This window comes from Aspergillus melleus (genome assembly GCF_016097325.1).
Source record: "Aspergillus melleus strain CBS 546.65 chromosome Unknown contig1, whole genome shotgun sequence".
In the NCBI taxonomy this organism is placed as follows: Eukaryota; Fungi; Ascomycota; class Eurotiomycetes; order Eurotiales; family Aspergillaceae; genus Aspergillus; species Aspergillus melleus.
Window position 1 is genome coordinate 6,255,436 of NW_025763370.1, and position 25,175 is coordinate 6,280,610.

At 33.2% G+C, this 25,175-nt stretch overlaps 3 protein-coding genes across 3 annotated transcripts; 2 read left to right on the forward strand and 1 right to left on the reverse strand.

The window, feature by feature from the left end:
- Nucleotides 1-611: 611 nt before the first annotated feature.
- LDX57_002249 (uncharacterized protein) lies at nt 612-1,101 on the reverse strand (the record flags this gene model as incomplete). The annotated part of the gene is made up of 2 exons (XM_046083893.1): nt 612-871; nt 942-1,101. The coding sequence occupies 2 exons, from the start codon at nt 1,099-1,101 to the stop codon at nt 612-614; spliced, it is 420 nt and encodes a 139-aa protein (XP_045939856.1).
- A 16,906-nt stretch (nt 1,102-18,007) lies between these two features.
- On the forward strand, nt 18,008-18,570 carry LDX57_002250 (uncharacterized protein; the record flags this gene model as incomplete). The annotated part of the gene is made up of 3 exons (XM_046083894.1): nt 18,008-18,091; nt 18,153-18,297; nt 18,386-18,570. 3 exons carry the CDS (start codon nt 18,008-18,010, stop codon nt 18,568-18,570), a joined length of 414 nt encoding a protein of 137 aa, XP_045939857.1.
- Nucleotides 18,571-19,125: 555 nt separating this feature from the next.
- LDX57_002251 (uncharacterized protein) lies at nt 19,126-19,503 on the forward strand (the record flags this gene model as incomplete). Its single annotated transcript, XM_046083895.1, has 2 exons — nt 19,126-19,346; nt 19,407-19,503. 2 exons carry the CDS (start codon nt 19,126-19,128, stop codon nt 19,501-19,503), a joined length of 318 nt encoding a protein of 105 aa, XP_045939858.1.
- Nucleotides 19,504-25,175: the final 5,672 nt, after the last annotated feature.

The window sequence follows — 25,175 nt, forward strand, 5'->3', positions numbered from 1 at the left end:
TCTCGGGCACTATGAGTATCTCCTTTTTATATATATAAATAAGTTATTCGTACATACTAATAAATATAGGTGTCACGCTCTTCGCTCTTTTTGATCGCTGACGGCGCAGGTTCTGCGGCAGCATACATCCAGCTACCTAATACTAGGTTCTACCATACCCCCCCCCCCCCCCCCCCCCAGGTATCTATATTTATTTTTATATTTAGATTATAGTGTTTTCAAGATCGTCTCAATATATCTAGTACCTTTAGTTCAGGGAGTCAAGTGCCGGAATAAGAACCTACCCCCTGCAGGGCTTCCCCTTACATTCTAGCCACATTATCGATACACCATTCTAGGGAAGCATTAAATCTTTAGTCAGGGTTACCAGCGTTAGGCTTGCCAACGACATTTGATCCTATTCTGTTTATTGTCCTCACAACGTAGGTCGTCTAGAAGTGGTAGACTAGTTAAAGCTTTTCTTGGAAATTGAATTTAAAAAGAGTTAATATGACATAAAGAGAATTATCACTATACCCCCACCATACCTTAATTTTTTATCAATACGAAGTTTTTTTTTATCAACATTGCTAAAAGGAAAGGGTAAGGAAAATAACTGTTTCAGAACTATTTTATCTCCACTCATCACCACCACTCTCGGACCACCATGGGACATTTTCGTATTGCATAGTGCAGCGCGAGCAGTAAATAACAAGCGCAGGGCTCTCGCTCTTGTTGCCGTTCTGAAGAACCTCAAGCATAAAAGACGAGCTATGAACACTACCGTATTTGGCATTGTGCACCATATCATCAAGGCCCATATACTTTCCACAGCCACAACATTCTTCTCGCTCATGACTCATGATATTTCTCTCTATAGTTACTTGGGAAGCTGGACGGTAATATTATAAGTATATTATGCGTTTAGAGAAGCTTCAGCTAACTAGGAATAATGCACTTACCATCGACATCAAGAATTTCCGCGATATGGGCACGTTCGGTAGAAGTAAGCTTCCAGGCGTATCCCTTCTCGCCAGATGGGGAAGTAATTACTTCCGACTGGGAAAACTTTTCAAAGAAAATATCATGGCGAGGAAGATCTCCGACTGCTGCGGCTGCCATTATGAATGTGGTTGGTTGAAATTGCACCGAAAGGTTCACAATGAACTGAAAGATGTGATAGTTTTAATTGACTGATAATACTGTGTTAATCGGGGAAATTGATGAGACTTTTATATTCAACAAGATCAAGAATGATTTGTCATGAATGTGGATTTAGACACACTCGACGTGTCATAATCTCTAGATTTGTTGCTAAGAACCATGAATAACTACAGAGTAATGATGACATTTAGTTGTTTTCCAATGTAACACTGTCTTTATATCCCGTTTGCGTATTATAGATCAAGATAATTCTTTAACGTAACCGGACAACGAAGCGGCGTGACAATGGGCTGGCGCGGCGTCTTACTGCTTATTTTTAACATCAACCATTTTATTCATTTGAAATCATTCAAAGTCATTTAATATTATAAAATTGTTATAGAGCAAGATAAGTGATTAAAATATATAATTGAGATCTTTAATAAAGATCTTTTTGAAATAAAAAAGATCTATGTAAAGGTCTTTGACATTAAGATAAGTATTTTAAGAAATTAATTGAATAAAGTCTTTCGATAATGAGAAATTGGTATTAAAGCAGAAGTTTTTAAATATAGATTTTTATAAATATTCTTTTATTATTGCAAAAATCTATTATCTCACTAAATGTTTTTTTATATAAAATTAAAGCTATTGTAAAATGATTCTGGTGTATGCCCGGTCATGGAGCCACGTTGTTCCGAGCCGTCCCTTCCCCGAATGCCTCATGCATTTAGCTCAGCTAGTTCCGCACCTATCTTAGGGAAATCATACTGTTCATTTTCTTCATCTCTGTTCCCTACGTTTAGGCTGCGGCAATATCCAACAGTATGTTGGATATCCGCATATCGTATCCGCAATTTGCGGACTTGGATGTCAACTTGATATCCAACTATCCGCAAATTGCGGACTTGGATATCGAAATTAAAGCGTTGAATATCCAACGAATATTTGTTGAATAACAAATATAACAAATACCGTACTTGATCACCTGACGCACGCCCCCACCTGACGCACGAATTTTACCTCAGCACCTATATAGAAATGAAGCTCTACAACCACACACATTCAGTATTATACAGAGATTTTTAGAAGGATGAATCAATGCATTATACTGAAACTATTTACAACATTTTTTACTGCCGAAAGCGCTCAAGCAGGCGGATCTGCCTACCGCGGCAATTGAGCGTTGGGGAGACCTCATCAACAATCTCAGGTTCTATAGCAGCTTTACCACTCGATTTCTTTGCCTTTAGAATTATAGAGACCTTATTCTCGTCTGTTTGAACAACATTGAAGTCATTTTGAAGCTGTATATCAGCTTGCTTAGCGAGCTAATCATCTCGCTTTTTTTGCTTTCTTGTCTCTGTCTCACGAACCCGCGTTTCTCGATTTGAAACACGGATTCGTTTACATTCTTCAATTAAAAGTTTTTAATCTTGCTTCTCTCGCTACTTATAAAGTCTTTTTTCTTCTTTTGAAGCCTTAGCGAACTATACAGCCTCATCTTTTTTTGTTTGAAAATCACGAGCTTGCTGAATCTTCTTAGGAAAATAAAACACCGTGTAGCCGTCCTCAAAGGCCCGTAATTCAGATAAAAGAGGTTTGCCTCGCTGACATTTCTTTTTCTTTTAAAAAAGGGCCTCTTCAAGACTCTGGCAGTGTAGTTTTAAGATGACATTCTCTGTAAAAAAATGATGCATCGTCGAATTTAACTATTTTGCCTTTTGATCATATAAATCAACAATTGTATACTTAAAAAGTCTCTTAATCTTTCTCCAATCCTTTGCATCAAACACTGAGCAAGATGATTCACTAAAAAATGGTCGATTATTATCATTTCTATTGAATCGCGATAAGACAATATCAAAATTCAACGGCCAAACGCCTATCGATTTCCACGAAAAAACGATATTCTCATTAGATAAAGCGCTCTTTCATGACGGTCAAAAGAGACAAAAGAAATCTTTTTTTGTAATATGACAAAGATCTTAAGATTCATAAAAAAATCATTCTAATCTCTTACTATACATTGTAAAAAGAGGTTCGAAGATTCCAACGTCAAGTGATTAGAATAAATGTATAAAATAAGACAGATAAGTTATTAAAAGAATCTTATTTGTTTTGCAGTATTCGAAAAATTTCATATTAACATGAGATCCATGACTGTTAAGAATAAGAAGTCTTCAATGCCGTTTCGTTTTCGCTTTTATTTTTCGATCGAATATATCTCGTAATCATACATATCCTAACTCGTCATTCGTTCATCCTGAAAGTGAAAATGTAAAAAAGCAAGAATGAAAAAAAAGATTAAAATCTTGCAGCCAGAAATCTTGAAGCTTTGAAGAAATTGTTTGATATATAAAACCTGAAAATAGCGAAATCTCATTCGCGCAAATATAGGCGAATGTTGTAATCCATTTTCGATTTCCATCCTGAAGCCGTTATTTCATTTCATTTTTTTTATATAATGATTTAAAGAAGATTCTCTTCGTTTTATTAAGCATTTCGATCAAAAAGTCTTTTTCGTTCATATTATAGATATCTTTCTGCTGTATATCGTATTCCGAAATCTTACAAATCAAAAGTTCAAAATATAATGCGTAATTCAACGCAGAATCAATCTTTTTTCGAGAGAAATCGATCCCAGTTGTATAGCGAGAAATAAGATTATTATTATATCATTTTATAAAATAGCTCGATTATTGTTTTTCGGGACAATTATCAAAGATAGACCTCGGCATGGAACTTCCACGGGTAGGCATTTTGGTTCCAGACCCGTGGAACAGGTAGACGAGTCCTACCCATTACCCATGACCCCCCTACCCATTACCCACCATGGGTACCCCGCGGAGTACCCGTGAACTACCCAAAAATGCATAACTAACCCTTTTTGAACGTGCCAAACCGTATAAAACTGTCTACTCTTTTGATTAAAATACTGATTTTAATATCTGTTCTGATCATCCTTCAGTGCATCACGCGATATAACCACAATATCTACATAAATTAAATATCGAAGTTCGAAAACATTATCAGAAACTCCAATAATAATGGAAGATGTTTATTTTCAATTGATTATATACTAAAGTAGAGGTGATTCTAGATGGTATTATGGGAAATGCCTTGTTGAGTGTCTAAAATATATTTTGATATTTGAAAGAAGTAAGTGTATTCTCTTATAAAGACTATCTTTATTCTCTTATGTAATCTTATATTAGTTAATTATATCAAAACATTGATAAATTGAATTGTATATTTTATTTTTATCTCTAAATTATCCTTCTATTGACCTTATATGTCTATAATATGCATGAAAGAGACTAAAACTATTAGATCTCGTCGAGAATTGATGGGACTGAAATATAAAAAAATTGTTAAAGTGAGACGGATATCCCGTGGATTACCCGCGGAATATCCATTTACCCGCGGGTAATCCACAAGATACCCGCGAGTAACCCGTAAAACTCATCAATTAGAATAGCTTATCACTGATATAATAAATCATTTATTTGTATGTTATTATAACTCAAAATATCTAGAGTTTCCAAATCTAAAGTTATCAGTCGCAAAATTTACTGTAATAAGTACTTGCTTTATTATATGACTCTATATTACCGGTCTGGCCTTATTTCTTTTACTATAATGTCTCAACTCTTCCAGTTTTCTGACGCGTACGCATCATCTTTATATGATGCTGACAATTCAGATAGTATTTAGATTATTTAACTAGACAATCTCATTTTCAATCTTTTGCTTAGCCAGCAAGCGTCACAATTAATCACTAATTCAGATTTCATTCATTTATCTATTTCCACTTTTATATCTTTCTCCCTCAAACATATCTACCCTGATCGAATTTCAATATACCTTGTTTACTCTGACATGACAAAGAACAATTTTGTGAATTAATGACTCTAGACTGATTTCGAACAAAAAAAACGAATACATTGAAATGCTTAATAGCAGTTTGATGTTTGAAAACACTTTAATCAAATGATTAAAATCAACAATGAAATGCCGAAGATCATATGTAAACGATATAAGAAAATGTTTGATCATCCATAGTAATATGAAAATGACACTATAACAATGATCAAACATTTAAAAGGGATTAAATGTTGTAGTCAAAATAGATCTAATATTAGACAATTTTTCCAAAAGATAGTATTCTCCTATGTTATAAAAAATCATTTAACTAATATCTTTCTTTCTACTAAGTCACATCTTTTTTAGATAGCCTTAATTTCATTCAAGAAGTCTGAAAAGCAAGTTTGTTCCGTTTTATCACTGATTCTCGACTATCATTCCAAATTCTTGAACATCTCGACTTTCATCATTTAATTTATATGATCTTTTGTGCCTCAAAGTGTCCACAAATCCCATCTTCAAAAACAATTCGATATCAATTTCAAAACACTATCATCGAATATCAGAATAATGTTCTTTAGAAATTATCAAAAGATGAAAAACTATCAGTGATTTTAAATTACTGAATGTTTCTCTTCCAACAAATATTTATAACAATTATTGGCTACTTTTTCAACAAAAATTGAAATTATCAGAAAATATTTCTTGATTTTGAACTGCTACATGAAACACATTCAAGGATCAATCTTAGCGTTATTTTTCTTAAATTATTTCAAAAATATCAGATCACAGATAAAATATTTGCAATTATTATCGACAATGCATCAAACAATAATATTATATTATCGAATATTTAAAATTCTATTCAGTCTTTTAAAATCGGCAATCGTATTACAATTATCAAGATTTCCTGTCTCGTTCATGTTATTCAATTCAATCTTAAACAGTTTCTCGGACAAATAAAAGCAAATCTAAAAAATGACATAACTGAAATGCAATGATTTGAAACATAAAATCAATTGATCCGTTCAAAACAACAAAAATGAAAGATCATTGATACATTTAATAAGATCAATCTATAATTTTGATATAATGAAAGCCTATTCATTTATTTAATTATATATAGATACAAAATTTAATTATTTTCATCAACACAAACTTTCAACATCTAAAACTATTCTGCAAACTTCAAATTATATCAACACCTCTTGTGTCAATTCAAGACATTAGAACACACTGAAACTCGATCTTTTTTATATTTTAATGTGCAAAATATTTATAATCTATATTCGATGAGTTCTGCACTAAATATGGACATTTGCATTTGAAACTTGATCAAAAGCAATAACATCAGATCAACTATCTTCTTTATATCATTCAATCTTTCTTTCAATTCACAAATACGCTTTCAAAGACAAAGAATGTCACAGTACATCTTATTTTTAATATCTATAACAAGCTTTTTAGCCACCTTGAAAGATCTATTAATCAGCTTAAATATAAAAAGATAACTTGGAAAAAAATGATGCTAAACGCGTTTCATGCAACGAAGACAAAATTTTTTCAATATTACAACAAGACAAATGACATTTCTAACAATCTCTTTGTTATTGAAACAATGTTTGCGCTGTAAAATAAATTTCAGTTTTTTTCAAAAAAAGATTAAGACAACGAATGACATAATCGATATCGTCAAAATTTTATGAATTATTTTGAACCTTATAAACAACGTTTATTATAAAATCAGATATTATCAGAGACTCATATATCCACGACGCAAATTTCAAAATTTGATCTTGAACAGATGTTCAGAAAGTCTGAATCTCAGCAAGCAAGTCTAGCTGAACAAGACAAGTTTACAAAATATCTTGACTCTGATCAGTATTACTCTAGCTATTTATATGCTTTATTAATAAATATTTAGATACTATTAACAAAATAACCATTCAAATCTTCTGAAAAGATTATTAACGTGAATTTCTTGCACTCGCAAGTCTCGCACGCGATATTCTCACAATTTCTGTTACAGATGCAAGCGTTAAACGTCTCTTTAATTTTGCTCAAAATGTCTGTCATTATCGTCGAAGCTCACTAAAGTCCGAAACGATCCAAAAATTCATAATGTATAGATTCACAATACAATTCGAGATTAAAAATGAAAATTTTGTTTTCAAAAAGAATTATTTCACAAGCGGAAAAATCGAGACAAAAAAAAAAAAATCTTCAATTATTACAGGATATTGATTCTATTAATGACAATAAAAAAGAAAACACAAAGATCACGCAAAAATAGGATATTATTTAAAATCCTTTTTATAAAACTTCATTATTCGACAATGAAGCTACAAATCTTTTTTCAGAGACTCAACAGCGGATTTCGAATAAAAATTGGAAATAAAGACAGAATAATAATCAGTTTATTAAATATTAACTATAAAATTAATTCTGTTTTAATTCATTTAATATCCAAGAAATCTTGAATCTTGACTAATTAGTAGTTGTATATGAAATATTTAAAATTACAATTCAAATATGCACAAAATATGCAAATCACGGGTTTCCACCTGTTTGCATTGTTTAACTACCCGCGGGTACCCAAAAACTACCCACGGGTATTACCCAGCTACCCACTACCCACACGCGGGTAGACGAACCCTACCCATTACCCGCCAAGAAACGGGTAATGGGTACCCCGTTTGGGTAGACCCGCGGGTCGTGGCGAGGTCTAATCAAAGATCTCGTGAGCTAGATTTTGCAGCATTTCAAATGATATATAAAGGTCTTTTTCGCTCAATCAATTAATATTAAAAATAAACACTTTTGCTTGTCGATCTTTAAGCAATCGTTGATCTTGATATTGCTCATCTTTGGAATGCTGAACACCGCGGAATCTTCTTAATAGCGTTGATCTATGAATTCCATACTTTTTCGCAATAAAAGTAAGAATAGATCTATCTTCAAGCTTCAGGGAATTTAATTCTGCAATCGTCTCGTCAATAGGAGCCATATTGATGATGATATTGAGGTTTAAAGATATTCAAAATATCGGTGTAGAATCGATTTTCGTGCGTCAGGTGGGGGCGTGCGTCAGGTGATCAAGTACGGTATGTCAAGTCCCGTGACATCCGCGGGACTGTATAAATTATGCAGTTTTTTTGATTTTTTGGAGTATACACACGTAATTTTTTACACAAATTCTTAGAAGGACAGGTATTTCTCTATCTCAATTATAATAGTCTTTTTTTATCTAAAAAACTAATATTATAGCTTGTCAATCTCAAATCCATCTGATAATCTTGATTTCTTTCGAATTTGTCCTGACCATATTTGTGTATTTTTTTCAATTAATAATTTTGTATTATCTAGAACTTCAGAAGACCTTGATTGAAAGCATTTTCATTCAATTTGTTTGCTTTAAGTTAGAACATATGTCGGAGAAAATATATCTTTTACATTATTTTTTGTATCATTTTCCGTATTATTATTAGATTCATTTTTTTGATCGCAATCTTCTTTTTTATTATCATTGATTGAATCGAGATTCTGTAGAAGCAGAAAAAATATCTTTGTTTGATCAAATATAGCAGTTTTTTCAATAAAAAAATATTCTTTTATTATTTCAAATTGATTGTGTTTTAGCTCGAATTTTGAAAAGAAGAAATGAAGCATTAGATCTTTGATTATATCTGGTTTAAAATGTTCGCGGCAATAGTGGCAGATATCATAAGTATAGTTAAAAAATCGTTCGACATTAGCATCGCTAGCAAAAATAAAAAAAATATCTTTCACTATTTTTGCCAGAATTAGGAACTCATGTTCATATTTTTTTCAATATAATCGAGGGTTGTCTTTCGCGGATTTTATAATGTAAGTTAGTGTATAAATAATTTTAGAAAAATATAAAGAAATTAGTAAACTAATTCTTTGCAAGATATCGCGTGATTTTATTATCTAATTAGTCCACATCAGATAGTAGAAAAGTCTGTAAGTCATATAATATTGCAAATTCTTTTTTTTCAACTGTTTTTTTAGACGTCTGCATATCTGTAAATTTTATTAATTTTAAAATGTTTTATTGATATCGCTTGAACTTCTTTTGTAGAACATTTCGATAAATTTTCATAAAATCAATCTTTTTTTTTTATTTTTTTTTTTTTTCAATCTTTATTGTTAAAGTAACGTAGCTTCTTTGACAGACAAAAGATAATTGTAATTAGACCTCGCCACGACCTGCGGGTCTACCCAAACGGGGTACCCATTACCCGTTTCTTGACAGGTAATGGGTAGGGTTCGCCTACCCGCGTGTGGGTAGTGGGTAGCTGGGTAATACCTGTGGGTAGTTTTTGGGTATCCACGGGTAATTAAACAATGCAAACAGGTAGAAACCCGTGACTTGCATATTTTGTGCATATTCGAACTGTAATTTTAAGTATTTTATATACAATTATTAACTAATCAAGACTCAAGATTTCTCGAGTATTAAATGAATTAAAACAGGATTAATTCTATAACTAATATTCAATAAATTGATTATCATCCTGTCTTTGTTTTCGATCTTTATCCGAAATCCGTTATTGAATTTCTGAAAAGGGATTTGTAATTTCATTATCGAATAATGAAATTTTATAAAAAAAATCTTGAAGATATTCTGTTTTTGTATAATTTTTGTGTTTTTTTTTTCATTATCATTAATAAAATCAATATTTTGTAATAATTGAAAATTTTTTTTTTTTTGTTTTAATTTTTTCACTTGTGAAATAATCCTTTTTGAGAGCGGGATTTTCATTTTCGATCTTGAATTGTGTTGTGAATCTATCCATCATGAATTTTTGGATTGTTTCGGATCTTGATAAATTTTGACAATAATAATAGATATTCTGAACAAAATTAAAAAAACATTCAATGTTTGCACCTGTAGCAGAAATTGTGAAAATATCGCGTGCGAGACTTGCGAGTGCAAAAAATTTATATTGATAATCTTTTTAGAATGTTTGAATGATTATTTCGCTAATAATATCTAAATATTTATTAATAAAGTATATAAATAATTAAAATAATATTGATTAGAATCAAGATATTTCGTAAATTTATTTCATTTAGTTAGATTTGCTTGCTGAGATTCAGACTCTCTAAGCATTCATTTAAAATCAAATTTTGAAATTTGTATTGTGGATATATGAATCTCTGATAATATCTAATTTTATAATAAACGTTGTTTATAAGATTCGAAATAATTCATAAAATTCTGACAATATCGATTATATCATTCGTTATTTCAATCTTTTTTTGAAAAAAATTGGAACTTGTTTTGCAATACAAGTATTGTTTCAATAACAAAGAAGTCATCAAAAACGTTATCTGTCTTGCTATAATATTGAAAAAGTTTTGTCTTTGTTGCATGAAATGCATTTAATATCATCTTCTTTTAAGTTACTTTTTTATATTTAAGCTGATTAATAGATCTTTCAAGGTGGCTAAAAAGCTTGTTATAGATACTAAAGATAAGATGTATTATGACATTCTTTGTCTTTGAAAACACATTCGTGAATTGAAAAAAAGATTAAATGATATAAAAAAAATAATCGATTTGATATTATTGTTTTTGATCAAACTTCAAATGCGAATGTCCATATTTAATGCAGAACTCATTAAACATAGATTGTAAACGTTTCGCACGTTAAAATATAAAAAAGATCGAGTTTCAGCGTGTTCTAATGTCTTGAATTGGCACAAGAAATGTTGATATAATTTGAAGCTTGCAGAATAATTTTAGACATTAAAAGCTCGTGTTAATAAAAATAATTAAGTTCTGTATCTATATATAATTGAATAAATGAATAGGCTTTCATTATATCAAAGCTATAGATTAATCTTATTAAATGTATCAATGATCTTTCGTTTTTGCTGTTTTGAGCGGATTAATTGATTTTGTGTTTCAAATCATTGCATTTCAGTTATGTCATTTTTTGGATTTGCTTTTATTTGTCCGAGAAACTGCTTAAGACTGAGTTGAATAACATGGACGAGACAGAAAATCTTGATAATTATAATACGATTGTCGATTTTAAAGGACTGAATAAAATCTTGAATATTTGATAATATAATATTATTGTTTGATGCATTGTTGATAATAATTGCAAATATTTTATCTGTGATCTAATATTTTTGAAATAATTTAAAAAAAATAGCGCTAAGATTGATCTCTGAGTGTGTTCCATGTAGCGGTTCAAAATCAAAAAATATTTTTCGATAGTTTCAATTCTTGTCGAAAAAGTAGCCAGTAACTGTCATAAATGTTTGCTGAAAAAAAGACATTCAACAATTTAAAATCACTGATAGTTTTTCATCTTTTAATAGCTTCTGAAAAACATTATTTTAACGTTCGATAATAGTGCTTTGAAATCGATGTCGAATTGTCTTTGAAAATGAGATTTGTAAACACTTTGAAACACAAGAAGCCATATAAATCAAATGATGAAAGTCGAAATATTCAAAGATTTGAAATAATAATCGAGAATCAGTGATAAAACGGAACAAATTTGCTTTCCAGGCTTCTTGAGTGAAACTAAGGCTATCTAAAAAAGATGTGGCTTAGTAGAAAGAAAGGTATTAGTTAAATGATTTTTTATAACATAAGAGAATACTACCTTTTGGAGAAATTGCCTAATATTAAATCTATTTTAATTACGACATTTAATCTCTTTTAAATATTTGATCATTGCTGTAATGTCATTTTCATATTGTTATAGATAATCAAACACTTTCTTGTATCGTTTACATATGATCTTTAGCATTTCATTATTGACTTTGGTCACTTGATCAAAGTGCTTCCAAATGTCAGATTGCTGTCAAACATTTTAATGTATTCATTTTTTTTGTCCGAAATCAGTCTGGAGTCATCAATTCACAAAATCGTTCTTTGTTATGTTAGAATAAACAAGATACGTTAAAATTCGGTCAGGGCAAATACGTTCGAGAGAAGGAGATATAGAAACAGGAATAAATAAACGAATGAAATCTGAATTAATAATTAATTGTGACGCTTGCTGATTAAACAAAAGATTGAAGGTGAGATCGTCTAGTTGAATAATCTGAAGACTATCTGAATTGTCAGCATCATATAAAAATGATGCGTACGCGTCAGAAAACTGAAAGAGTTGAAACATTATAATAAAAAAAATGAGACCAGGCTGGTAATATAGAATCATATAATAAAACAAGTATTTATCGCAGTAAATTTTGCGACTGATAGTTTTAGATTTGAAGACTCTAGATACTTTAAGCTATAATGATATATAAATAAATGATTCATTATATCAGTGATAAGCTATTCTAATTGATGAATTCTACGGATTACTCGCGGGTATCCCGTGGATTATCCGCGGATAAATGAATACCCCGCGGGTAGTCCACGGGATATCCGTCTCACTTTAACAATTTTTTTATATTTCAGTCCCATCAATTCTCGACAAGATCTAATAGTTTTAGTCTCTTCCACGCATATTATAGACATATAAAGTCAATAGAAAGATAATTTAAAGATAGAAATAAAATATACAATTCAATTTATCAATGTTTTGATATAATTAACTAATATAAGATTACATAAAAGAATAAAGATAGTCTTTATAAAAGAATACACTTACTTCTTTTAAATATCAAAATATATTTTAGACACTCAACAAGGCATTTCCCATAATACCATCTAGAACCACCTCTACTTTAGTATATAATCAATTGAAAATAAACACCTTCCATTATTACTGGAGCTTCTGATAATGTTTTCGAACTTCAATATTTAATTTACATAGATATTGTGGTTATATCGCGTGATGCACTGAAGGGTGACCAGAACAGGTATTAAAACCAGTCTTTTAATCAGGAGAATAAGCAGTTTTATGCGGTTTGACACGTCCAAAAAGGGTTAGTTATGCATTTTTGGGTAGTTCACGGGTACTCCGCGGGGTACCCATGGTGGGTAATGGGTAGGGGGGTCATGGGTAATGGGTAGGACTCGTCTACCTGTTCCACGGGTCTGGAACCAAAATGCCTACCCGTGGAAGTTCCATGCCGAGGTCTAACCCGGACCCAACCCGGGCTGGGTTGGGTTTTGGGTCAAAGACTCCGACCCAGCGTTGGGTCCGGGTTAAAGTTGGGTGACCCAGTCTAGGTTTGGGGCCCCAACTTGGGTTATAAACATCACATATATGTCAAGGCTCGTGATTACATAAATTATGCATTTTTTGTCGGTAATATTAAGTATTTTTTTTACAACTAAATCGGCAGGAAGCAAGAATGAGAAAGATTATGATATATCAAAAAATCAAAAAACAAAGTATAATATATTTCAATTTGCATCTGAAATCTAACTAATGATATTCAAAAATATTATTATCACAGCTCTTGCGCTTCCGTTTTGAGATCCGTATTTGGATGTTGTTTCTAAGCAGTGGTATTTGGGCTTTATTTATTTCACATATCTTGTTTATCTCATCTAATCCTATCTCGTCATTAATTATAGTATTCTGTTTTTCAATATCATTAATTAGATCTATCTCAACTTTGTCAGACTTTTCATTCTTTTCTTTTTTCGCAGATTCCATTTTTTTATGAAAGAAGAACTTCTCAAGAAATTTCGTCTTTTATTTTTCCATATCAAATCTTGATATGCAAAGAAACATTATTAATTTTTCAATTGTTTACAATTTCATTTTTCTTCAACGATAATAACAGATATCTCGAACAATATTAAAGAATTGTTCAACTCCTGTGTCTATTGCAGGAAAAAAAAATACATTTCACGCAAAAGCAGCGATTACTAAAAAGCGAGCTTGATGCTTTCTCCAAAACGCAAGAGGCGCAATAAGAATAGAATCTATTAACTAATTAGCATATTTTAGCAAAGACTTAATATAAACGCATCACTATCAAGATATTGAATCATTTTGTCAATTATTGCATTTGGCTATATTTCACTCTCATTTAACATCTTATCAAGCTTTGAACTTAACCGAATTGTTGAATGAGACCCGTTTAAAAATTAATTAAGAATTGAAAGTTGTTCTTAATATAGAATAAAAGCCTGTTAAAAGGACTTGCAATAAATATTGCGCCATTTCTGATCTCAATCCTTTGTAAAGAAGAATTTAAACTTGTTCATTGGTGTCAACATCGTATTAATTATATAAATATGCTCTTGGATATGATCAATTTGAAAATAATACTCATCAAGCTTCGTCCGACCAGTCTCTAATGCATAAAGCATTTGTTGCTTCCACGAAGCGCGCTTTTGTTGTAGCTGCTTTATTAATTGTTCAAGGTGTTCGAAAAGTTTGTTGTAAATTTTAAACACATAATGCGCTGTAACGTCTCGGGTCTTTAATAGCTGAATTGTATAGTCAAAAAATGACTCAATAATACAAAAAAGATAATCAATCTAATGCCATTTTTCATCCTGAAATAATATCTCTTCGCAGTCATATTCCGCATAAAATGATGCAAAAATACTACGTAGACGCTTTGTCCGACGAAACATTAAAAAGATTGAATTTCATTGAGTTTTTACATCTTGAATAAACATTAGCTTCACGTTTGACATCTGAAAATTATAAAATGTCTCCCGACATTGAAGATTTGCGTTCACATAAATTGCGAGATAGCGGACCTTATTTAAGATATAAGATATTTTTTGTTTTTGATGCTGCGTGTTTGTTTGAGTTAGTCTTGATTGCTTTTTTATCCATTTTGTCACAGCAAAATCATTAAATGGAATTGTCTTAATGCGATCAAGAAGCTGGTTGAGACTAAGCTAAATAACATGAACAAGGCATGAAATCCAAATAATAATAACATCATCTGATAAAATTTGTTGAAGAAAATCTATCAAGATTTTGTTATTAGATACATTATCTGTTGTTAATCTAAATACTCACAATTCAAAATTATGCTCCATAAGCATTTGAAGAACGATATTATTTAAATTCACATCAATATATGCTTTGTACAGAGGCTTGAATCCAAGTAAAATCTTATGATAAATCTAATCAGCATCAATAAAATAATCTATAATTGCTATAAAGATCTGCAAGAATGAAAATGTCTAGCAATCCAGTGTGATCGATATCTTTGAACTGATGAATAATGTTTGAAAGATACATTCTTGCCGATCTTGAACAAGACTTTTTAGTTAACAGCGGATTGTATCGGCAGAAAAAGTTATTGGCAATAATGAAACGCAACGAATCTAAATGATAAGTCGCTAAAACGTTGGATGCTCGATAAAATGAAATGAAAGTCGATTAAATATAAAAAACTGTAAAATATCTTTTTTCCAAACTTTTTGCGAGAAAGATATATCGGCAGATAGCTCTTCCTGATATTAATATATAAAGTAAATTAACAAAATAAATATAATCAGAAATAGATTTTTATAAAAAAATCCGCAAATATAAAGAAACATACATCATTTTTTAAAAATCCAGTTATCTCTGCTTTCTTCTCTCGCTCATTTTTCAAACATCCAACTGTTTTCAGATACTTTTGCATTGTTAATATGCCATGATATTGTATTCTGTTCTTTGCCTTTAGATTGACAGTATACAAATATTTAAAAATAGCTTTACAACGTTGACACATGACCTTTGGCGCATCATCTACACTATGAGCAATTTGATAATAATGATTCCAAATCTCTACATGTCGCGTTGATTCTCAATTAATCTTATTCTTTCTTTCGAAATCAGTCTGGAGCCATTAGTCTATCTAGTCGTTGTGCGCCATTTTATCATAAAAAAGAAAAACCTTTTTTCGGTCGGATCCAACGCGTATAAAAAAAAAAGAAACCGCTAAAGAAATATTCGATCGAAAAAAGTCTTAATTGAAGATAATAAATGCGTGTTGATTGATAGATGAAATAATTAAATAATTTGATAATATTAGATAACTAAGATTGTCTATCTCACCATCATAAAAAAAAATGCAAAATCAAAATACTAACTTTGCGACATGATCAATCAGTCTGATAAACAACTGAGAAGATAAAAAAGAAGATAGATATCTATCAAGTAATAATTTTTAGAAATAAATCGACCTTAAAAATAAAAAGTAAATTAAAGCAAAAGCGATATATTAATTTTAAAAAGATAGTGTATAAATGTAATAAGATTTGATTGATTTATAAGATCCATCTTTCTGTGGGTCTAACCCAAAAAACCCAAAAAACCCAATAATAACCCAATAATAACCCAATAATAATCCAAAAAACCCAGCAATAATCCAGCAATAACCCAAAAAACCCAATTCCCATCCCAACTTCCCTTTCAGGTCCCCAAAAAATTTCAATCTACCTCTAAATCTCGGCAGAGTCCACGCATAAACTATTTAAAACCGCTTATCAACATTAATAGTCAGCAATAGCCAGCAATAAAAGATTATAATAAAAGAAGAATAAATAATTTTAGTTAGATAAAGCATTATTGTCAGGATCCTGACCGCTGATAAAATCGCTGACCAGAAGTTTACTATATAATATATTGACTGAATGATCTGTCGATCATTCATTGTACCTTTTTGGCCTTTAATGCAGTGGTAAAGTCAACCAACCAATATCTAACAATTATAAACTGAAGTTGTTTTCATCTAACTAGAATTATATAAGTGTGAGTTTTTAAAAAAATATAATATATTTATTTGTTGAAATCCGTACGTAATTTTTAAGATAAAATATATATTTTTATAATTGCTAGTTAGAATATCAAGCTTTAACGTTCAACTTTCTTAATTTACTTAACTATAATATTTAATAAGTAATTAACTATAAACTCAGTCTAGTCTAAAAGAATATAAAGTTGTTTTATGAATTTTTAAAAGATTTATACTATAACATATAGTAATAATTGGTATAATCTAAACAGATATAAAAAACAGTAATATATTTTGATGACTGAGCAGTTTTATGATCAAAATTATGTAAAAGTTGGGTCAAGTTGGGTCAAGTTGGGTTTTATTGAGGCCCCAGTGTTGGATCCGGGTTGGGTTTTGGGTCGAGATCTTCGACCCAAGTTGGGTTATGCGGAAGTCTAGCCCAGATGTACGCTCAAAAAAAGTATTTTCAAATCGAGAATCTGAAAACAAAAAAAAAACAATATTTTCAAAATCTTTTATAAAATCTCCTATTCAAAAGTCGTTTGCATCTACTATCATTGAAATATACAACTTAACGAGAAATAATGATTGCGGATTTAGGAACCTTGTTGTCCAATTAACAAAAAAAAAAACTTACTAAAATTGAGGATTAAGGATAATCTTACATTAAATAACACTCTTTTTGAAACTGTTCTTGCCTTCATGTTAAAGACCTGTCTTTCGGTCTTGAACAAATGTGCTAAATGTAATAATATATATGAATATTTTTAAGATTCTTACTAATTTACATTTTGATAGACTATCTTTCATTGTTAAAGTTCATATTTGATCGCTATTACGAAAAGCGTCCACAGCTTATCTACATCATGCCTTCACATGATTGTTGAAAACACATAACTGTTCTGTTTGTTGCCATCCCAATACAGGTAGCTTTTTGATCTCGTATTAGAGCGTAAACCGCGCAAGCACATGGAATTGATAATACATAATAAATTGGGATTGACTCAAATATTCTGTTGCCGGTATCCTGACGTTTGGTTACGCAGTTCGACTTCTCGTGAGCAGCCTCGATCTTAAGAACAAAGCTGTTCTGGGGAGCAAGCGGGGCATTCAGGTGCAGCCTCGACGCTGCTGCGATTTCATTGGATACTCGCAAGAAACGAAGGCCCACTTCCGAACATGCCATCCGAAACGAAGGTCCCAAATCTAGAATCTCCCCACATCCCCAGCTTCACTTGATTCTTCTCTGCTAATCATTGATACCTACACATGACGGCTTCGTCTAGTCTTATTGAACACCAGACTGACTAAACGCTGCATTATGTCTGCCCAAAGTTTCTTTACTGAGGGTGTGGTCGCTGGGGGCTTTAGAATCATGCGAGCGGGATTGGAAGGCGAGAGGCTTGCCAAAGCTTACGGCAATCCTGCCTTTGAAAAGTCTGCAAAGCTGACAGCTCAGGTTGGTACACATCTTTGACGTGCAACGAGGCAGTTCTGACCATCATCGCAATAACTGGCAGGCAGCTAGCTGGGGTGTTGAAAACCCGACTCTAGCCACCTGTGCAGTTGCCGGCCTTACTGGCGTTGCTCTTCTGGCTGCCCCCGGCTGCGCAACAGCCCCAGCACTGTCGGCTATAGGGTTCACGGCGGAAGGTATACAAGCAGGTATGCCCAGTATCTCAGGGGAGCCAATAAGATAGGCTCTGGCTCTTGAACTTCTGGGAGTTAGTAACTTTATGCGTACGAAATACAGGGTCTTCAGCTGCAGCCTTCCATAGTTCAATCGGGAATATTGTACCCGGGAGTGCGATTGCTCTGGCGCAGAGCGCTGGCACAGGGGGATATGGCCTAGCGGTTGTGAACGGGGTTACGCAGTTGGGAGGTGCTGCAATGATTGCGGGAAGTGCTGGCATAGCATGGGTCAAGGCTAAGTTATGAGCCTATGTGTTGATGCGCTAGGGCTTTTCTCAGAAATACTATACTAACTCTTGAAAGAGTACCATTGGTAGAGCTGCCTTACGCAGTGGCGACAGTTCTTCGCCATTTAGATCAGTAGACTTTGTCCAAGCATGGCTACTCCGTAAAACACTCACCCCGACGATACTATAGAGCCCAGGGCCAGTTCTTTCCATCTCGAAGGCCTTTATCTGATTGCTATGAACCTCTTTGATCTTATTCTCCTTTCACAATGGTCTTATTGACAACAGTTTGATTGAAAAGTGGCTCTTCCCAGCGTGGCATCTTAACAACTTTCTAATATAGAAAAGCACAAAGCTGTTGTCATCGTCGAACCATGCTGAACCCAAGAAAATCGAGCGTGCGTATGATGATGATTACGATTGGTAGAAGTACAGTCAACACGTCACACCTGCAGATAACCCCGCTTTGACGAACCGCCTCGATTAATCATAAAAGGCTCCGAGCAGATGTTCCATCTCAATCGCAGACTGATTTGTGTATTGCTCGCTTCATTCTCAGCCTGGAAACGGAACCATGAAGAAAGGTAAAAAGGGCAAGTCAAATAAGATAAAAACGAACAAGATTTACAAAAATCAGGGAGAGGCCGAAGTGGCACCAGCGGAAGACGAAATGGTGGCAACTGCACCTTTGGATGAGTATGAAACAGCCGCAACTGCGCCGGCAGACGATGCAATTGTCGAACCTACATCTATGACCGACTCTGATATCAAGGAATACTCCCAATCTGAATACTGGTAGGTATCCTTATCACTTTAATGTAAACTGCATTGGGACTAATTGTCTGGCACTATAAGTCCGTACGAGGGCCTGCCGGTAACAGTTATGATCGGTCTCACCAAGAAGCGTTATACTATCCCCAGGCCTCTTATCGATAAATTCCCGGCTCTATGAACTCGATTATAGACTACCTCACGGTCGTACTATCATGATTTCAGCATGCGGGAAGAGGTCGATCTTACAATTATTACGCTTTTGGATGTGAATGAAGATATCGGGCACACTTTTATGCATTTCTTTTATATTGGGAACTTTCAGACCGTAAAGATACCGTCTGACCATGATCAACCTAAACGAACGAGGGAATACACCAGGAGCGTTCTTACTTATTGTGCAGCCGTAACATATCGACTGAGTGGACTGGAGGATCTTGCAAAACAATACATAGCACCATTTGATCGAAACATCACTATATTTGAGATCATTTCACTGGCCCGAAAAACTTTACCAATGGCTACAAAAAACGATTGATATTCTGATTATCTCACCGCAAACATTTTGGCAGCCTTTGATGCAGACGATGAAATATTTCAACAGGAGGAGTTTTTCAAGGGATTCGACAACACCTCAGAGTTTGATAAATTCCTTGCGAAAACCATGGTGCTGGCCTACTCTCGAAATTATCTGTCTTACGGTGCGAGCTGCCAGCAATCAGTGCCTCGACTGCAAGTTCTGTGCCAGAAAACGAAGTTGAAGACAATCTTGTCTATGATGAAATTAAAACTACAGATAAATTTGACGATGATAATCGCGATGGCAAGATCGACATGGTAACCCATGAAGATGTGAACTATCTTGGAAAGCAAATGGTCCTGGAAATTGGACAGAATGATGACGAATTACACATAACGACAGAAGCTGAATCCGTTGAATCCCCCCCCTTCTCAGTTTAGCGTGATAACACTGGCCTCGGGCATCAGTAGGAGAATCCTTCAAGCACAAATAAACTCCTACTCGAGACCGAAGCTCGGAAGCCACGCTTGTCCAAACTGGGAACACATTCACTTGACGAGTGACTTTGTCGGATGTTTGTTGAGTTAGTTGAATAATTACCACAGATCCAAAGAAAGTTGTTTTATCAAACGGAATCATATGTAGCAATCAGGGGGTAGATACAGTTAAAATAACTCATATTTGGTGATACAAGATGCTCGGTGAGCTCTCAGCACTGATACAAAATTCAAATCCTCGCAACGACAATCTGAAAATACATGAAAATTGGCAGTACCAAAGATCAAAAGATAAGTTTGTACTCCTTCAATTGTCCCTTGAGACCCAGCAGAAAATTATTAATTTAATAGCCTCCGTGATAGCCTGCACGGTATGATTGGGCTTTGTTGATTGATGAAAAGTTTTTTTTGCAGTCTATGCACCAATGATAATAGTTAGTATCATGTTGTTAAAGACCTATCCCATTCATGAACAATCTATTATAGTTATTGTAGTAGAAATCGCAATTTTGTGGAATTCTTTTCAAATGTAAATTTAATTAGACCTCGCCACGACCCGCGGGTCTACCCAAACGGGGTACCCATTATCCGTTTCTTGGCGGGTAATGGGTAGAGTTCGTCTACCCGCGTGTGGATAGTGGGTAACTGGATAATACCCGTGGATAATTTTTGGATATCCACGGATAATTAAACAATGCAAACAGATGAAAATCTATGATTTGCATATTTTGTGTATATTTGAATTGTAATTTTAAATATTTCATATATAATTATTAATTAATTAAGATTCAAGATTTTTCGGATATTAAATAAATTAAAATAAAAATTAATTTTATAATTAATATTTAATAAATTAATCATTATCTCATTTTTGCTTTTGATTTTTATTTAAAATTTATTATTAAATTTTTAAAAAAAATTTGTAGCTTTATCGTCAAATAATAAAATTTTAAAAAAAAAATTTTAAATAATATTTTATTTTTATGTGATTTTTATGTTTTTTTTGTTGTCATTAATAGAATCAATATCTTATAGTAATTGAAAATTTTTTTTTGTTTCGATTTCTTCACTTATAAAATAATCTTTTTTAAAAACAAGATTTTCATTTTCGATTTTAAATTATGTTATAAATCTATATATCATAAATTTTTAAATCATTTTGAATTTTAATGAATCTTAACAATAATGATAAACATTTTAAATAAAATTAGAAAAACGTTCAATGTCTGCATTTGTAGTAAAAATTATGAAAATATTGTCACGGTGCAGATCTTGATGCCTGAGGCACCTTCTAACTATGGCCCGGAAGGCCATATTATCCGTTCCGGGATCTGCATATCTTCCCGCTTGCTTGAAGATCCTGTTCTAGCTCTTCGAGCTACATCTTGTCTATTAGCCTATATATAGCTTGATCCTGTAGCAATTCAGAGATACCGTGAACTATTAGCTTACCTGCCTGCCTGCCATCAGCTCTACCACCCCCGCCAGCCCGCACCTTGACATTACGTAGCTCCCATCCTTAGAGCTGATGTCCGCCCGAAAATGACAGCTATCCCGAATCCCCCGTCTTTCCCGAACAACCCAGAAGAATTAGCCCAGCATATTGCTGAACATGCTTCAGAATGGTATAACTACTGCAAAAAGATTCACTCTTATGCAATAGATGCCAGCCAGAACCTCAGTAAAAAGGAATTATTGCTAGCTTTTCAGACTGAACAATTCTAGCAAAAAGAAATGAAGATAACCCATCAGCTGATTGAAGCCATAAGTGCTCGTAATATGGCTTTTAAAGAAAGAGATCAAGCTATAAAGGAACAAAACCAGACTACCCAAATAATTACACCGATAATTAGCATTCTGATTCAAACCCTTGAACCATTCGTTGAAAAATCCCCGATCACTTTAACGAAAACGTTTACATCAATCAATTTCAGATTTTCTGTCTCTGCTTATCTTTCCGAACGCCTGCCCAATCCCGATAAATTTGAAAATACCCGATTAGATCTCCGTCATTTTATCTTCCAGATTAAAAAAAAAATGACTGTTAACCACGACCGTTTCCCGACACCCCAAACCCGCATAGCTTACGTTTTCAATCGTTTGAAAAAACTATTCTATGCCCAGATCTTACCGTACATCAAAGACAGGATCTGCCAATTGAATGACTATATCAATATCTTAAAGATACTGGATCGAGCCTATAATGATCCAAATCGCGTTCATAATGCTCGAACTGCTCTCTATAGCTTACAGCAAAAGAATCAAGAATTTTTTGTTTTCTTTGTTGAATTTCAACGCCTTGTTATGAAGAAAAAAATTGCTAAAGATAGTCTCTCTACACTTTTTGAGAAAGCTGTAAATCAAGAATTGAAAAACATAATAATGCATCAAGAACTTTTTACTGGCAACTATATCGATCTTGTTATTTTTTTACAGAAGCTCGAAAACCGCCGCAAACAATATATCTAAAATCAACCTTGAAGACCGACCCCCGATATTCAAAGCTCCTCGTGTCATCTTATCACCAAAAATCCCAGAAGTTTACTCTGGAATGCCGTTATTGAAACATTTAAACCTGTTTTAGCTATCTCTGATCCTGATGCTATGGACCTCTCTTCCACACATTGCTTGTTTTTTAGATCCCGTGATTCAACCCGCAAAAAACAGAATGAATGCTTTTGTTGCGGTTTTAGCCAACACCTTATTAAGGATTGTTCCGAGCCCGATAATCGCACTTATTAGATCAACTATACTGCCCGTTTTGTCTCGCCTTCTAGGACTGCTTCGCCCTCTAAAAAATGATCACCTGTCTCTGTATTGTATTCTATGTCTCAAAACCTGTCTATATCTTTTTCAATCCAGGCCCCCCAATCCCGCGCTATGCTCCAGCCGGAACGACTATACTTTCCAGACCCGAGCGAACAGTTAAAAAGAATTAACCTGGTTTAAGCCACAGCCAGACGGACTCTCTTGCACAAATATATCGAATATCTGAAACTGTTATTAAAAGACTTTTAATCGAGAAAGAACTCCAAAAAACTGATTTATTGATTATTCTTATTACTCTGAATCCTAAATAAAACGAAATTGCTATCTACGCTATATTTGATATTGACTATTCTATATCCCGTATTATAAATAAGAACTAGACCGAAGTCCATCATCTGATTCTGTACCCCTTAAACAAATTTAAGCCTATAGTGGGTTTTGATGACCGTGAAAATGAAGCTGGCGTTATTATCTATTATATCCGCATGATTTTGAAGATTCATGATCATGTCGAAAAGGATGTCCCATTTTTAATTACTCAGCTAGCACATTTTCCTATTATTATTGATTTACCATGACTAAAGATTCATAATCTCCGCATGAACTTTGCAAAACATATTCTTCAATTTCCAGCTCATATTGCCAGAAACATTGTAATATTCCAGCCCAATCTGCTAAGATCCAAATCCTGCATGATATTTCTGCTCGAGCCAAACCCACGAATCTGAAGGCTCCCAAATCTCTAAGAAACTAAGACTTTCAAATAGTCTCATTAATTGCCTGCGCTGCGTACGCCCGCAGAGAAAATAAAGTCTATACTTTAACAGTTGAACAAATTGATGAAGCAGTTCAAATTACTCCTGAACTATCTGAATCTAAATTCCCAAATGAATTTAAAGACTTTGCAGATATCTTTTCTCCAAAAGAAGCGGAAAAACTTTCCTCACATCAAGATTACAATCATACAATTATCCTTGAATCAGAAAAAAGATTTCCGTTTGGATCATTCTACAATATGTTTCGAAAGAAACTCTCAGTGCTTCGAGAATGACTGTTAAAGAACCTAAAAAAGAAATTTATTCATTCAAGTTCTTCACCTGCTGCATTTCCAATCCTGTTCGTGAAAAAACCAGACGGAGATTTGCGCTTCTATATCGATTATCGAACTCTAAATGCAATTACTATCAAAGATCGATATCCACTATCCCTTGTAAAAGAGACCCTAAACAACCTCAAAAGCATGTGTTACTTTACCAAGATCGATATTATTAGCGCGTTTAACAATTTCCGTGTTAAAAATGGACAGGAATGGTTGACTGTTTTTCGAATCTGTTTAAATCTATATGAGTCTTTAGTGATGTTTTTTGGACTAACAAAGATCCCCGGAACATTCCAGCGATATATAAACGATATCTTGCGAGATTACCTTAATGTTTTTTGTACTGCTTACTTGAACAATATTCTGATCTATAGCCGCATCCATTCCGAACATATAAAACATGTCCGTCTAATTCTTCAGAAGTTACGGGACGTTGACTTGTATGCAAAGCTTTTTAAATGCGAATTCGCAGTTTCCGAAACTAAGTTCTTGAATCTGATTATCGGCCGGAAAGGCATCCGAATGGACCCTGTAAAAATTGACACAGTTGTTAATTGACCCATCTTTATTTGTGTAACAGATGTACAAGCATTTTTGAGATTTGACAATTTCTATTGCCGGTTTATTAAAGATTTTTCAAAACTTACTGTCCCGCTTATTACCCTGACTCAAAAAAATACTCCGTGAGAATGGACATCTATCTGTCAAAAAGCTTTAAATGATCTAAAGAGAACTTTCACTGATGTCCCAATCTTGCAACCATTTGACTAAACCCATAACGTTATTTTGAAAACTGATGCCTCTGACTACATGTTTGCTAGAATCTTATCTCAATACAAAAATGACAAAATATTACATTTTATTGCGTTCTTTTCAAAGAAACATTCTTCGGCTGAATGCAATTATGAAATTTATAACAAAAAATTATTCGTTATTGTTCAATATTTTGAAGAATGGCGCCTCGAGTT